The sequence below is a fragment of the Carcharhinus amblyrhynchos genome, chromosome 1 (assembly GCF_965287045.1).
Source record: "Carcharhinus amblyrhynchos chromosome 1, sCarAmb.v2.hapA, whole genome shotgun sequence".
Classification (NCBI taxonomy): domain Eukaryota; kingdom Metazoa; phylum Chordata; class Chondrichthyes; order Carcharhiniformes; family Carcharhinidae; genus Carcharhinus; species Carcharhinus amblyrhynchos.
Genome location: NC_137324.1, coordinates 100,229,239 through 100,243,170, shown reverse-complemented (window position 1 = coordinate 100,243,170; position 13,932 = coordinate 100,229,239). Strand labels below are relative to the sequence as shown.

The following is a 13,932-nucleotide window of genomic DNA, read 5'->3' as shown; positions in this document are numbered from 1 at the left end:
TCTGCAATGAGTTTTCATCATATTTCCTCACCTTCACTGCAAGAAGGAAATAAATTGAATTGTGTATCTAAGCAATGTGTCTAAAAATCCCCTGAAGTTTGATTCTTGACTCTGGTGGTTGTTTTTCAGTGCTGTAACTCCTTGTTCACCTGCATAGTCTGGGTTTAACATAATAGAGATGTTCCCACGATTCCTTCACATTACAAGTTCCCTGACCTTGACCGGGACAATAAGGGGAAACAGAGTGGGGGCTAGATGCTTCCCCACAGGAGGGAAGGAATTTCAGCAGCAAATCACCTCCTATTATACCAATTGCCTCGAGTAGATTGAGGAGATTTTCTGCTTATTTTAGAAACAGACTTAGTGCCCAAACCAATAGTTTCAGCAGCATATGATATTCTGATCCTGTTTAGGAGAAAGGGAACATAAGCTGTGGGCAGTTTCTTTATGCTGTATCTCTCCTTCCTGTCATAAATGATTAGAAATCTGGCTCCATTCTCTATAGAGTTATATCAGCACCTGTCTGGCAGCATGTTACATTTCTTTATTCTCGGCTTGGAATACATTTTCATGCTGCTAAAATGAAAAGAGTTGAACATTTTAAACAAACAGGGAACAAAGACATAAGGACAATCGTTGTGAATAAACATTTTTTTCATCTTCAACATGTTTTTATCTTCTTTGTGGATTGCCATCTTTGCCCTGACTGAGAGACTTGAGCTTTTTGACTTTCTCCTGAGTAATGCCACTGGGAGCTTATTGCCACCCATGGCAGCAGGTGTTGAGCCAAAGTGCCATCCAAAATTCCTCAGTGGTGGAACAGACAAAGGAAGAATGTGTCTCGCCAGATGCATAGGCAGAAGAAGACTGCAATGGTGAAGTGGTTTCAATCGTTACAGTTTGACACATTACCAAAAACTGATCATCAACCCATCAATATTGTGGACCCAATGACAGTGTCCCAAGTTTCCCGCACATTAAACAAGGTCACGTGCAGGCATCTACCAGGGTTTGACAATGATTAGCTTTACAGATCAGAATGAAGCTGGAGCATCTGGCAAGTACATAAGGCCCTGGACTGCATTGGCTGGTAAACATGCCGAGCTGGAATTTTGTTGTTTCAGCCATTTCCATTTTTCACCACAGGGGAAGATTTCTTCTGTTTGAATAAAAATTATAACTGTTTCTTCCCCCCCACCAACTTCTGTATTACTCACCTCACTGCTCTGTATTATTAATTGAGGGCACCAAAAGGGAAAGTCATCTGAGACAACCTTGTTTATTTATAGCCAAGCCTCTTTTCTTAAATGTCAGCCTGGATGCAGTTGGTCTTTTGCATGCTGACAATATTGGCGGTGATTTAGAAAAATGTCTTTGTTTCACTTTGATTTTTCCCCCCTTACCCTCCCTTCTGAATGAAATGGCACATCCTGCAGTGCATTTCTATATTGCACTGGCAGAGCTTGGAACCCCAAACCAATGATTGTTCTTCATGTGTTGATCAGGATTGGTATACCATTCTCTCATTGCGAGCTACAGAGCCAAGCTTGTGTGTTCACTGTGCACATACATGCACTTAACAACTAACATCTCACATGTAAGGGATAGAAACCTTAAGTGGAGCAAGCTTGATGGGCCAAATGGCCTACTGTACTGCCGCTCCTTTTTTTATGTTCTTTTCTTAATAGCAGGGCTGTGAGTTTGAATCGTAGTCTCAAACATCATGAGTTTCTAACTGCCCTGGTTGGTTGAGGCATTAGGCCAGATGATGGCAGATCTGAACTCTGCCATCTTCCTGTGTCCACCAGAATTATGTTCAGTTATTATTGCTAGTTGAGAGCCTGACTGCACTCCAGTATTTGGGTAGTGCAATATAGAAAGTAACCTCCTGCCAGCTATTAGCAGTGCAAAACAAAACAATCAGTCGCACCTAAGATTGCCAGTATTCCTGAAGGTTTCACAATATGGCATGGAATTGCTGACATTGGACTGGGGTAAGCACAGTAAGAAGTCTCACAACACTAGGTTAAAGTCCAACAGATTTATTTGGTAAGTCAAGTTGTCGGAGTGTTGCACTCACCTGATGAAGGGGAAACGCTCCGAAAGCTCATGGTATCTAATAACCTGTTGGACTTTAACCTAGTGTTGTGAGACTACTTACTGTTTCACTATATGACCTTGGACCTCCATCTGCCCTACCCAGACAGTTTTTTCTTCCCATCTCTATTATTTTTCTCAATAAATTAAATAGTTCAATAAAATGAAAAAAATACACATTCGTTTTTGAAAACCCTGTGGTATTTCTCCTGGGCTTCGCACAGCAGTATCTGGAAGATTTGGGGACAAACCTGAAGGAGTGCGCCACACTTCAGGTCAGATGTAAAGACATTAGAGAGAGTGCAGAAAAGGTCACAAAAATGGTTCCAGCGATGAGGAACTTCAGTTATCTAGATGCATTGGAATAATGTGGACAATTCACCTTAGAACAGGGAAGGTTAAGAGGAGATCTGATAGGGGTATACACAATCGTGAGGAATCTGGACAGACTAGATAGGGAAAAATTGTTCCCATTGGTGGAAGGATCGAGAACAAGACAATAAGCAAAAGAAGCAATAACATCTTTTTCACACTGAGTGGTTGGGATCTGAAATGTACTGCCCAAGAGTATGGTGAAGGCAGGTTGAGTCAAGACATTTGAGAAGGAATTGGACTGTTATCTGAAAAGGAAGAATCTACAGGGTTATGTGGAGAAGGCTGGGAGTGGCACTTGGACATGATGGGCTGAATGGCCTCCCTTGCTGTAAGCATCCTGTGGTTCAGTGATGTGTTGCTCCTTTTCAATTGAAATAAGAAGCTTGGAAAGAAAACAGAGAACTGGGCACCACGAAAAGGAAAAAGGGGCGAGCGTGTAAATAAATAATATACTGTGTATGTCTTGAGAAACCAGAAATTAATTTGACCTGACATCGATTTAAAAAGCACTCAGTAGTGCTGCCTGCTAATCTGCTGCGTGTACTGCTTGTTTCTGGTTATAATGGACCTTGAATTATTTTCTTTCACTCCTTTAATGACTTTCTTTTATGTTGTTTAAAAGTGTCAGACAGTCAATGGCAGCGAAATAATCCAATTTTTTTAAACCAAGAATTCCAAACCACTGCCTGAATCCACAACAAGCACTGACGAGGAGATTAAACAAGACTTTATTCAATGGGGACAGCTAACTGAAAGTGACAAATAGAATATCTTTCGCAAAAAGAATAGAAAGTGCTCATTTGGTGATAATGTTTGTATTTGTATGCCGGTGTTTCAAATAAACAGATGAATAGCACTGCTCAGCATGAGTTTCAGCAGCAGAGCGGTGGAATGGGATGACTATTGTAGCGTACTTGGAGTTGCTTTCACTGGGATTTAGCACAGCTAATAACAATAACAGCAACAGCTTAAATTTGTCTAGCACTTTCAACATAATGAACAGAATCTTGTTGGGGGTGGGGGGGGGAGGGTGCGCGAGGAGTGATGGGGAGGTGGTTCTGCCGGTTGGACAGCTGGCAAGAGGCCTCTTTTAGGGAAGGCCCACTGAACCAAAAGCCAATCAGGCACTCGCGAGGCCAGCAGTGGGCCTTCCCCTGGAATCCCAGAGACAACATTCGGAAGCTGGCAGCTTTTGTGTTCAGCATGGCCACTGGATGAGCTGTGACTTGCTGCCAGAAGGAGAGGCAACGGAGTTTCTGGTTTGCTGGGTGATCCAGACTATAGGCGGGATGGGGATGGCAAGGAGATCAGTACAGCAGGGTTGCTAGCAATCAAAGAGCGTGTGTCTCAGAAGACTCCTCTCTTCCTAACGTCCAGTTTTTTGAACATGCACCGAGTGCCTTTGATTGAAGGATAGCTCCCAGGAGGTGGCATGCTGACTGCATGATTTTATAGGCCCTGCATGTTTCATGCCGACAGGCCTGTCACTGGATTAATACCAGCAGAAGCAATATAAAGCCCTGAAGTAGTCATTAATTGGTTACCCAAGGGCCTCAGTTGGTGTTGTGGCGGGTTGTAATTTTGATGAGAGCTGTTTAATAAGAGACGTCTGCATTATTTCTTCTTGAGGCAGGATTTCATTATGGGCTTCAAGATCCCAATTGCGGGACCACATGGGAATCCTGAGCCTGTGTCTTCTGGGAGCCAGACCAACACAGTGATACTCCTGGAAGTGAATTGACATCCACTGAACTCACTGTTCCATGACAGATAGTGGGTAGGATTTAGATGCTGCTTGCCTTATCAGAGGGCCAATACCTCTGAAGCCTCATCAGCCGCTGTGGGCACTGCTGAGGCATTGCTGACATCATGAGGGAGCCTCAACATGAGGCCAGTATATTTTTTAGAAATGAAGAGGAAAGACCTCCGGGCAGAGTGTTTGAGCTGTGGAAGCTGCCTTTCTTTCATGTGGTCTCTTTAATGGCCATTGAATCTCTGCCCCCAGTGGCTCTCTGAAACTTCTACACTTAGCTGGAGGCCATTTTATAATTCCAACATGGCCTCTGAATCACCGCTAAAACAAATCATGCAATCATTCTTCTCAGTTGCCAGCCTCCATTCAGCAGGTGACCATTTTGCAACTGCTTCTGCCACTCCCAGTGGCGAGACTATGTTAGCAAGATGCCCCGATATGGCTCTACTATTTTCCTGGTGCCCTCGCCGCTTTTCTTGCCAGCCAGAAAAATCCTGCCCATCTTTTCTGGCAGCATATGTTTAATTCAAATTCCAAAGGTCAGCTTTAGTGAGTGCTTTCTTCCACGTTGACATTTCTAAATCTGGCTCTTTCGGTCAGGCAGCTGAATTCTAGACCATGCTTTTTTGCCTTTAACCTGGGTTTTGCCATTAGGGTGCGAAATTGGCTCACAAATAACAGACTTAAGAATAAACTTTGATGGAATCCTTGATTGCAATTTAACAGAGATAAGGCCAACAGCCACAAAACACAAGGCAATAGTTAGAAGCATCATGAAAATGGGAGGTGGGGGTGGGGGTGGAGATCCAGTGGCTGTTAAAATTCCAAGGACTCGACTGAAATGTGGAAAGGTTACTTGAAGAGGGTTTGAAAACAAAAAAAACTCAGAAGTAATCTCTTCTCCATCTCTTTGTGCTGAGATAATGCTTTAAAACCCGATAAGAAGTGAAAAGTTCTGACATTGTATCCCCTCTCTGATAATGCTGAATGATGGGCAGAATTTTAGGCAATCTCAGGTTGAACATATTGTTCAATATGGGAAGCAGAGATGAAGCTCTGGAGGCATGAAGAACAGTTTGAAGAGAAATACTATGTTCAACACCACTTAATGAAGGGTGTGAACCACCACTGTTTTAGCAGAGTGATATTTAAAAAAAAGCATTTGAATCTGGGGTGGGGGCTGGGGATACATTTAGTTATGACAAAGATCACCCCCTCCTCACTTCAGAACTTTCTCTGGGTTCCTGAAATGAAGCCTTATTTTTTCCAAAAGCATTGCTGCCTGCTGCATTCAAAAAGGCGATACTGTATTCCAAAAGATTTAACCAAGAGGGAATCAACTATTTTGTGAAGCTCATTCACTATTTGTCACTCAAACCTTGCAGTAAAAATCCTCCGAGTCTTTTTATAAAGGCAGTGTGGGTGTGTTGCTGTAGAAACTCTTCAGAGGGAAGACTCTGGTGGGAGAAGAAACATTTCCTTTTATATATCTGAATCTATTAAACAAAGAAAGCACAATAGATGGTGATATTCTCCCAGGGAGAGCAATGTGATAGGCCATTCCCACCTGATACAAGCACAGAAACTACTTCTGAGATAGCAGTAGGACATTCCGTTTCCATACAGCTACAAGGATAGGCATGAGGTTGGCAATGGGCTTTCTTGGTGATGGTTAACACTTTTCTCTTTCATTACTGGCATAAAATAAATTTTGAGCTGTGCACCCTGAGGGTATTAGGCACAATGATTAGTGCTGCTGCCTCACAGCAGCAGAGACCCGGGTTCGATTCCCAGCTTGGGTCACTGTCTTGCAGAGTTTGCACATTTTCTCCATGTCTGCATGGGTTTCTTCTGGGTGCTCCAGTTTCTTTCCACAGTCCGAAAGTCGTGCTGGTTAGGTGCATTGGCCCTTAGTGTATCCGAACCGGTGCCGGAGGGTGGCGACGAGGGAATTTTCACAGTGACTTCATTGCAGTGTTAATGTAAGCCTACTTGTGACGTAAATAAACTTTTAAAAAACCTACTTTTATTATTACATAAAACGTAAAAGTGCAGTTTTGAAAATAGCTTTCCTTGAACTTTTAAAATCTGCTTTATGTTCTTAACATGAATTTTCCTTTTCTACACTGACTTGGGTTGGCATGCCAGTGACACAGCAATGAAAATAGGATTGATGTCCCTTCAGAACTGGATGAAGAAGAGCAGTTTGGAATGATTCATCTGCATTTGTTCCATCTGCCTTATCAAGTTTGGAGAAGAGCCTGGTTTCTTCATGTTGTTCTTGGAAGATGAATCAAATTGGCAATAGCTGTTTCTAGACTTTGCCTCAAAATTATTGCCACAAGATCATGGACAAAATTCTCCAGCCTCCCAGGTGCATGTTTCCCACGAGCGGGAGGTGGCGCATTGTTTGCTCATGTCAGGATTTCCCTGTCCTGTTGCTGTCAGTGGGAATTATGCAGGCAGGGTTGCACTGTCAGTAGGATCGGACAGTCCTGCTGGAAAGGCCAGGGATTTCCAACCATGTGTTTTTAAATGTCAGCTCAACGGAATAGGGACATTTCTCCTCAGTGTCCTGGCCAACATTCACACCTCAACCAACATTAAAACAGATGGGGGACTAAATTGGATAGCTACTGAAATGGACACAGGGATCATAGACTGCACTATACATTGGCTGGACACAACAGCAGGTTCCTCCAGAGTGCTACAGGCAGCAGAAGTTTTTTTTTGCATGTACGTGATCCGCTGTATCACATTTTGTGTGGCACCATGGCTGTCATTGAATGCGCGCTGCCCATGTGTGCATGGGCCACACAGTAGATTCACAGGCGATATCTCATTGAATAGAAGCTGTTACCCAGTAGCCCAGTCGCCTTTGTTTTCCTGTAGTGGCTCAAACGTTGTTGGCTCAACATGCTGCCACAGAATGAAGGCATGAGGATTGCTGCCAGAATACCAGGCATTGACCTGCATGGTGCACTGCTGTTCATCATACACCAGCTGGGTGTTGGTTCCCATATGAGACAGAGTTGATGTGTGGCATCCAAAAAGCAATGTGTGAGCTGCCAGTGTCATTCTGTGCCATGGGGGAAAGCTGCAATTCTTATGAAGCCACCCACTCACACTGCCTGCTGCTGACTGCAGACAGAATTAAACATGTTTAGCTGTCTTTGACTCGAAAGTCCCCTAGCACAACAGTAGATGGCATACTTTTGAGATGTTGCTAATACTTGTAGCTCCAGTCCAGAGGGTGTGAGGTACATGAAAGTTGTTGCTGTTCTTGCCCTGTTCTGAGTTTGCAGTTGTGGTTGTGACAGACTTCAATGAAGGTGCCACATACATTGATCATCAGGCTGGAGAATTTTTCCGTAAACATCCTGGGTAGATATGCTCTCTTATTAAGAGCCTTCCACCTGCTTCTTCTTCTCCCTCTTCCAGTAACTTGTCCTACTCCGAATTGCCTTTGCTTATTTCATAAGTAATGCTGTATTCCAAGGGAAATCCCTACTTAAGCACCTCGGCCTCATAGCGACTGTTTTTGCTTAAGGATTGGGTACAGCCTGTAGTCTTTCGCAATTTGTAACAATTATAGAAAATATCAAAATGTATGGTATCAAAACAATACCAGAAGAAATCAATCAAGAAATTAATCTTTAAGTAGTTAATAATCACTTGAAATAGTGCTGGTCCTTTATGCTATTAAACATGAGTTCCATTGTGTGAGGTTAAGATTTGGTGTTGAGCTTCAAAATGGCACTGCTGAATTTCACGCAGCAGTACATCAACAGAACTTCTAGTTTTGCCTTCTTCCAATGAACAATCATTGCATACGCCAAAGGCCACACCAACATCCAGGGCAAATGAGCCCACTTGATTGGCACCTCATCCACAAACATTCCTTCCTTTTACCAACAATGCACAGTGGCAGCCGTGTATATCATCTACAAGATGCACTGCAGGAACTCACCAGTGTTCCTTAGACAGCACATTCCAACCCCACTACCACCTAGAAGGACAATGACAGCAGATACACGTGAACACCATCACCTGCAAGTTCCCCTCCAAGCCACTCACCATTCTGATTTGGAATGATATTGCCACTTCTTCACTGTCATTGGGTCAAAATCCTGGAACTCCTTTCGTAACAGCACATTGGGTGTGCCTACATCTCCAGGACTGTAGCAGTTCAAGAAGGCAGCTCACCAGCACCTTCTCAAGGGCAATTAGGGATCAGCAATAAATGCTGGTCAAGCCACATCCTTTGAAAAAATAAAAAGAAAACATGGTCCCCATAGGTGTGTGTGTTGGCACTATGTATATAATTCTGGAGTTCGAAGGGCACTCCTAGTACCCAGAAGTGGCTGCTAAAGAACCCAATTTCTAATCATGACCTAGTCATTATCACATTGCAGTTTGTGGGACCTTGCTCTGCACAAAATAGCTGCCACATTTTGTACGTTACAATAGTGCCCACACTTCAAAAGAAATGCCGTAAAGTACTTTTGAGCATTTTGAAACCCTGAAAGGTGCTATATAAATGCAAACCTTTTTTCTTTAATATTCTATCATTGGTGGTACATGGCTGGCTTAAAATGCAAAGCTATGTTCTTCATCAAGACAGTGTGGTCGTAGTCAGCTTTGTGAATTATTTCAGGGAAAGAAAAGAAACAGAAAGAATGTTGTTAACGTTATGAGTGCCTTACACTTTATTCTCCTTGGAATCAGTTTCCTACTTACTGAGCACATCGGCATACTCAGGAACACCTGGCTTTAAGTATAATTGTCTGATGACAAGGCAAGATTGACCTTTGGTGATATCCAAGTTATTTGCATGCTGTGGCACTGTCTGTACAAACCTATATGGCACACAAGATTGTTTTCTCTTAATATTTGTCAGATTTAGCATGTTCTCCATTGGGACAGAATCATGTACGCAACCATTAACACTGAGTAAGTATGCTCATACAGTCCAAGTCCCTCTGCGCTGAGTACAACATATTTCCTATCACCACATGTTTTGTTACAGCAACTAAGGACAGTGTAACAGAGAGGACTGACTGCATCTTAAATAATTGCAACATTAATAAGATCTAAGGCAAGTTGTTGGAGCCATGTTCCACATTTGGAACAAGTGTTTCAGTGTGAAATGCATGAGTTCTAGCTTCTTGACTCATTTTGTTCTTAATGCTTAAATGTCAGAGTGAAAAGGCTTTTTTTTTCTCGTTGCTACCACAGTTTCTTCCTGCCCATGCAGAAACCACTACTATTGCGGAGTTCTCAGTGTCGCTCCTTTGCTCTGGGTTGGGTTTTGCCTGACCTTTTTATGGCTATTGATGTTGAAGTGAGGAATGGGGTTTGTTTGCATTGAGCAGGACCTTTTTACTAATTCACATGGCAAGCTGCTGTTTGTTTTTCCCACATCTGTTTTGCGCTGCTTCTTTGTGACAATGTTTGCTGGATGCTCGCCCTTCTACTTTCTCCTGAAATGAGAAGCCAGTTTGAACGGATGTTTCGAAATGTTAAAGACACACTCTGTTGCTTGCTTCCCCCCAACCCCCCCACCCCAAACTCCTCTGGCGCCACTTTTATTATTATCAGCCTACAATGCTTGGACTGTATTTCACAAAAACAGTAGCTGTCATCTGTCTGTAGTAGAAGACTGAAAGGCTCCACCGCTTTCAAACTGTGGCTTGAATGGATGCGCTTTGTTTAAAAAAAATCACAACACTGATTTAGTTTTCATAGTCTAATTTCAGATATTACCTCCCACCACTGCCCCAAATAATTTTCCCTTCATCTTTCCTGAAAATAGTGACATTAGCTCAGATACACTTCACCATCACTAAGAGTTCACAAGAATATTGCGTAACTGATTACCTAGGCTTGAACATGAAGGACAGTGAGTTTTGTCAAGCTGTTTGACTGAGGGAGGCATCATAACCAGGCCTGATCCTAACCTCAACTGGAGACCATGCAATCACACTTTTTCAATAGGGCTTATTGGATAGACGCCCTCAGAGGCACTGTAGCTGATTCTTTCCCACTGTAGTCTAGGGGGGTTCGGAGCGATTGAAAGTATTTTAAAACTTATTCGATGCACATCATGGAGCATATGTAGACATTGAGCTGCGATCAATCACTGTGATTCAGTAAAAATATGACTGCAAGTTCACACCTGAATTAATGGGTCATGATTAGAGAGGAACAAGAACAACTTTCATCCTGAAAGTGAGGTTTATTTAACTTAATGAGGGGAAGCGATGGCCTAGCGGTATTATCGTTAGACTATTCAAAACCCAAGCTAATGTTCAGGGTACACTGTTTCAAATCCTACCATGATAGATAGTGGAATTTGAATTCAGTAAAAAATGTCTGGAATTAAGAATCAAATGATGGCCATGAAATCATTGTCGATTGTTGGATAAACCTATCTGATTCACTTATGTCTTTTAGGGAAGGAAATCTGCTGTCCTTATCTGTCTGGCCTATATGTGATTTCAGAGCCATAGTGGTTGATTTTCAACTGGCCTTGAATAAGGGCAACTAGGGATGGGCAATAAATGATGGCCAGCCAGCGACATCCATGTCCCATGAATAAATTTTTTTTGAAAAGTTAAGGTGTTTTGAAACCACATTGTGGAAAATCATGTTTGCTCGTTTTTGAAATTTTGGCAGATTGTTCTATTCACTAAGAACAAACAGACAGCATTAAACCTATAGATTCTTCTAATACAATGATTTGAAAGTTAGCAATAACTGAAAGGTTGATGCAATTATTGGGCTTTCAATAAATATGTGAGAGTTATTGACCAGGTTAAAAACAGTAAAGTTCAATTCACTGGGGGACATAAGGAAAGAATTGTTCAGGTTTCACTTTCTCATTAGCCCCGCTTCTCATCGCCTCTCGCTGGGCTTTGCAGATTCCTGACTCACTCGCATGCCTACAGGGAACGTTTTAACATTCTGTAATGTCTTGGGTAAACGCTGCAGGACCACCTTGTGGAATTGACAAGCTGTTATCATATCCTGACCAAATATATAACACATTTTTCATTTGATGCATATGTAGCACCTGTGTCCATCAGAGTTTGGGCCTTTAATAAATACACAAAGCCAGCCTTTGACAGGCACCATATGAAGACGATTAAGAATAGACACAATGTTCTTATTATATGAAAATGAGACAGTGGAACTTGTGGCGTGCCTATGAGTATTCAACAAGAATGTTTAAAATGCAGTATCTTGCTCTTCAATTTGCTTGCAGTCCAGTTTGTGTGGAGCTCATTGATCTCAACGGAGCAGCAGTTAAGGTTCTATATCTGGCCTCAGCAAAGAAAATGCTAGTCAGGGCCTTCACTCCTGTTTATTGTCCTTTTGTGTCCTGCTTTCATGAGCACATGATGATTCAAGCAGTGACCTTTCCATGGTCCAACAGCCTGCTGACAACTCAGGTAAATCAACCAGCTCTTCATTCCTAGCAGTGAGCAACACTGGAAGGGAGTTACGATGGTGATGCGCTATTTCAGTTTGGTGTCCATTCCAGCACTGCTAATTCATAGAATCATTGAAACCCTACAGTGCAGAAGGAAGCCATTCAGCCCATCAAGCCTGCACCAACAACAATCCCACCCAGGCCCTATCCTTGTAACCCACTCATTTGCCCTGCTAGTCCCCCTGATACTAAGGGGCAAAATTAAGTATGGCTGATCAATCTAACTTGCACATCTTTGGACTATGGGAGGAAACCACAGCACCCGGAGGAAACCCACTCAGATACAAGGAGTATGTGCAGCCTCCACACAGACAGTGACCCAAGGCTGGAATTGAACGTGGCGCTGTGAGGCAGCAGTGCCCTTTACCGAGAGTGTGGGATTAGTAAGCTTTGTCATTATGCTCCAGGTTCAGGGATGAAGGATAGCAATTAGCTGAGATACTGGAGATTACACAGCATTTATTGAATGAACATAGTGAGAAGAGAAATTTTGAGTGTTTGAAGAGTGATTTTTTGCGGAAACAGATTTCTCACAACTATTTCTCGTTCCACTTTCTGCCTCTCTGCAGCCGCCTGAATAGAAACAATCTACAAGTCTTGCCAGAATTGCTTTTCCTGGGAACGCCGAAGCTCTACAGACTGTGAGTAATCCTTAAACCTGTCAAATTTGACAATGAGAAAGACACCTGGATGATTTCAGAGCCATGTGGCTACTCCTGAACCAATTGCACCACATCAGCACAGCTTGACTCTTGGTAACCTGCTCTACAATCTAACCTAACATTGCAAATGGCTATATAATTATAGATATTTTGTTATATGGCTGTCTGGAGAGGGAATTTATTTTTGACTAATTGTCACAATTTTTCTGAATCCCTTACAGCTATTTTTTTAAGAGAACCAGTAGGATAGAGTTGTAATTTGCTTTGTGCTTTCTTACAAATCATAAATCAAAGTTAGAGCTTAAACTCCGAGTTATCCTCAGGCACTTTGAAGCAGACAGATGCAGTCCTGGTGGTAATTTAGAAGGAAAACAGTTAATTCTAAAGCCATTGAGAAGTGAGCCATTTCAGAAAGGTACAGGATGAAGGTCATGTCTGGTATGGTTTCACATAGTTATGGTTAACTTGGAATTCTCTATGCCTAATGGAACAAATGTTCTGAAACTGCGATTTGATTCAGAACTAATCTGTGGTTCGTTTTACTTTCACTTTCTTAGCAGAAATCCTGATGTATTCGGTTTTTAGACCTTTATCATTTACTTAATGGGTGGATATTAGCAGAAAGTGTGAATTACGGCTGTTGTCATTGCAAGCTGTGGTGAAATGACAGTGGTTTATGTCTGAGGGGCCTCTTAATTTTAACTTGAGTAATTGCACTGAAAGTAACTGGAGTCCTCTGACGAAGAGGGACTGTGCGTGCAGAGTTTCACTTTATCAGGTGCTGCCACTCAAAAGTGAAACTCAAAGAACTGATCACCTTAGTGTCTATTTCTTCTTTTCTGTGGGGAGGAGCCGTCATGGTTCTTAGTGTTTCTTGAAGTAGAAATATAATAACATGCGCATTTTGTTGAAAGACTGTCATCCATCCCCTATTCTTATGAAAAATTTCAGTGAACATGATGTAGATTGTGATTCCTTCAAATACTTAGAAAATAATATAGATCAGTGTAACTATTAGATCAACACCAATGCAGCTTTTAACAGTTCGTCAATTTACTGAAAAGTCATTTGGAATGATGTTAAAGACATTTTGTTGTGGCATAAATAATTTGATTCTAATTGTAAACAGTACTGAGACTTCACTTTTTCTGCTCTGTTTTCTTCCCATTTTGACCCCATTTCTCTCCTAACGGTGTTGTCCCCTTGCCTGGGTATGAGGCCACTGGTGCTTGTCACTCTGAAACTCCTCACCTCATTCATCATGTGTGTTAGCCTGGACAGTCAAAATTGGCAGGCAGCTTAGTTGCAAGGTTGTCATTTGAGCTTGAACGTGTGCTCACCTGACCAAATGCTACTGTGAGTCGTAGTGGATGGATAGTTTCTGGATAGAAATTGAGAGTGCAAACCTTGTCTAGATTTGTGAGATAATTTATAGCTCAAGGAATAAAAGGGAGAGTCTCAAAGAAGATCCAACATTGGTTGAGTAACAGGAAACGGTGAATAATGGATACTTTTCAGGCTGAAGGAGGGTTTGTAGGGGACTTGCCCAG

At 42.2% G+C, this 13,932-nt stretch overlaps 1 protein-coding gene across 5 annotated transcripts in view; it reads left to right on the top strand.

Annotated features, from left to right (window-relative positions):
• Positions 1–13,932, top strand: part of slit2 (slit homolog 2 (Drosophila)) — a 408,776-nt gene that overhangs the window by 9,339 nt on the left and 385,505 nt on the right. For all 5 annotated transcript variants that reach the window (XM_080189584.1, XM_080189579.1, XM_080189571.1 and 2 more), the window contains exon 4: positions 12,290–12,361. In XM_080189584.1, coding sequence (XP_080045710.1) covers positions 12,290–12,361 — 72 coding nt within the window. The remainder of the gene's footprint in view (positions 1–12,289; positions 12,362–13,932) is intronic.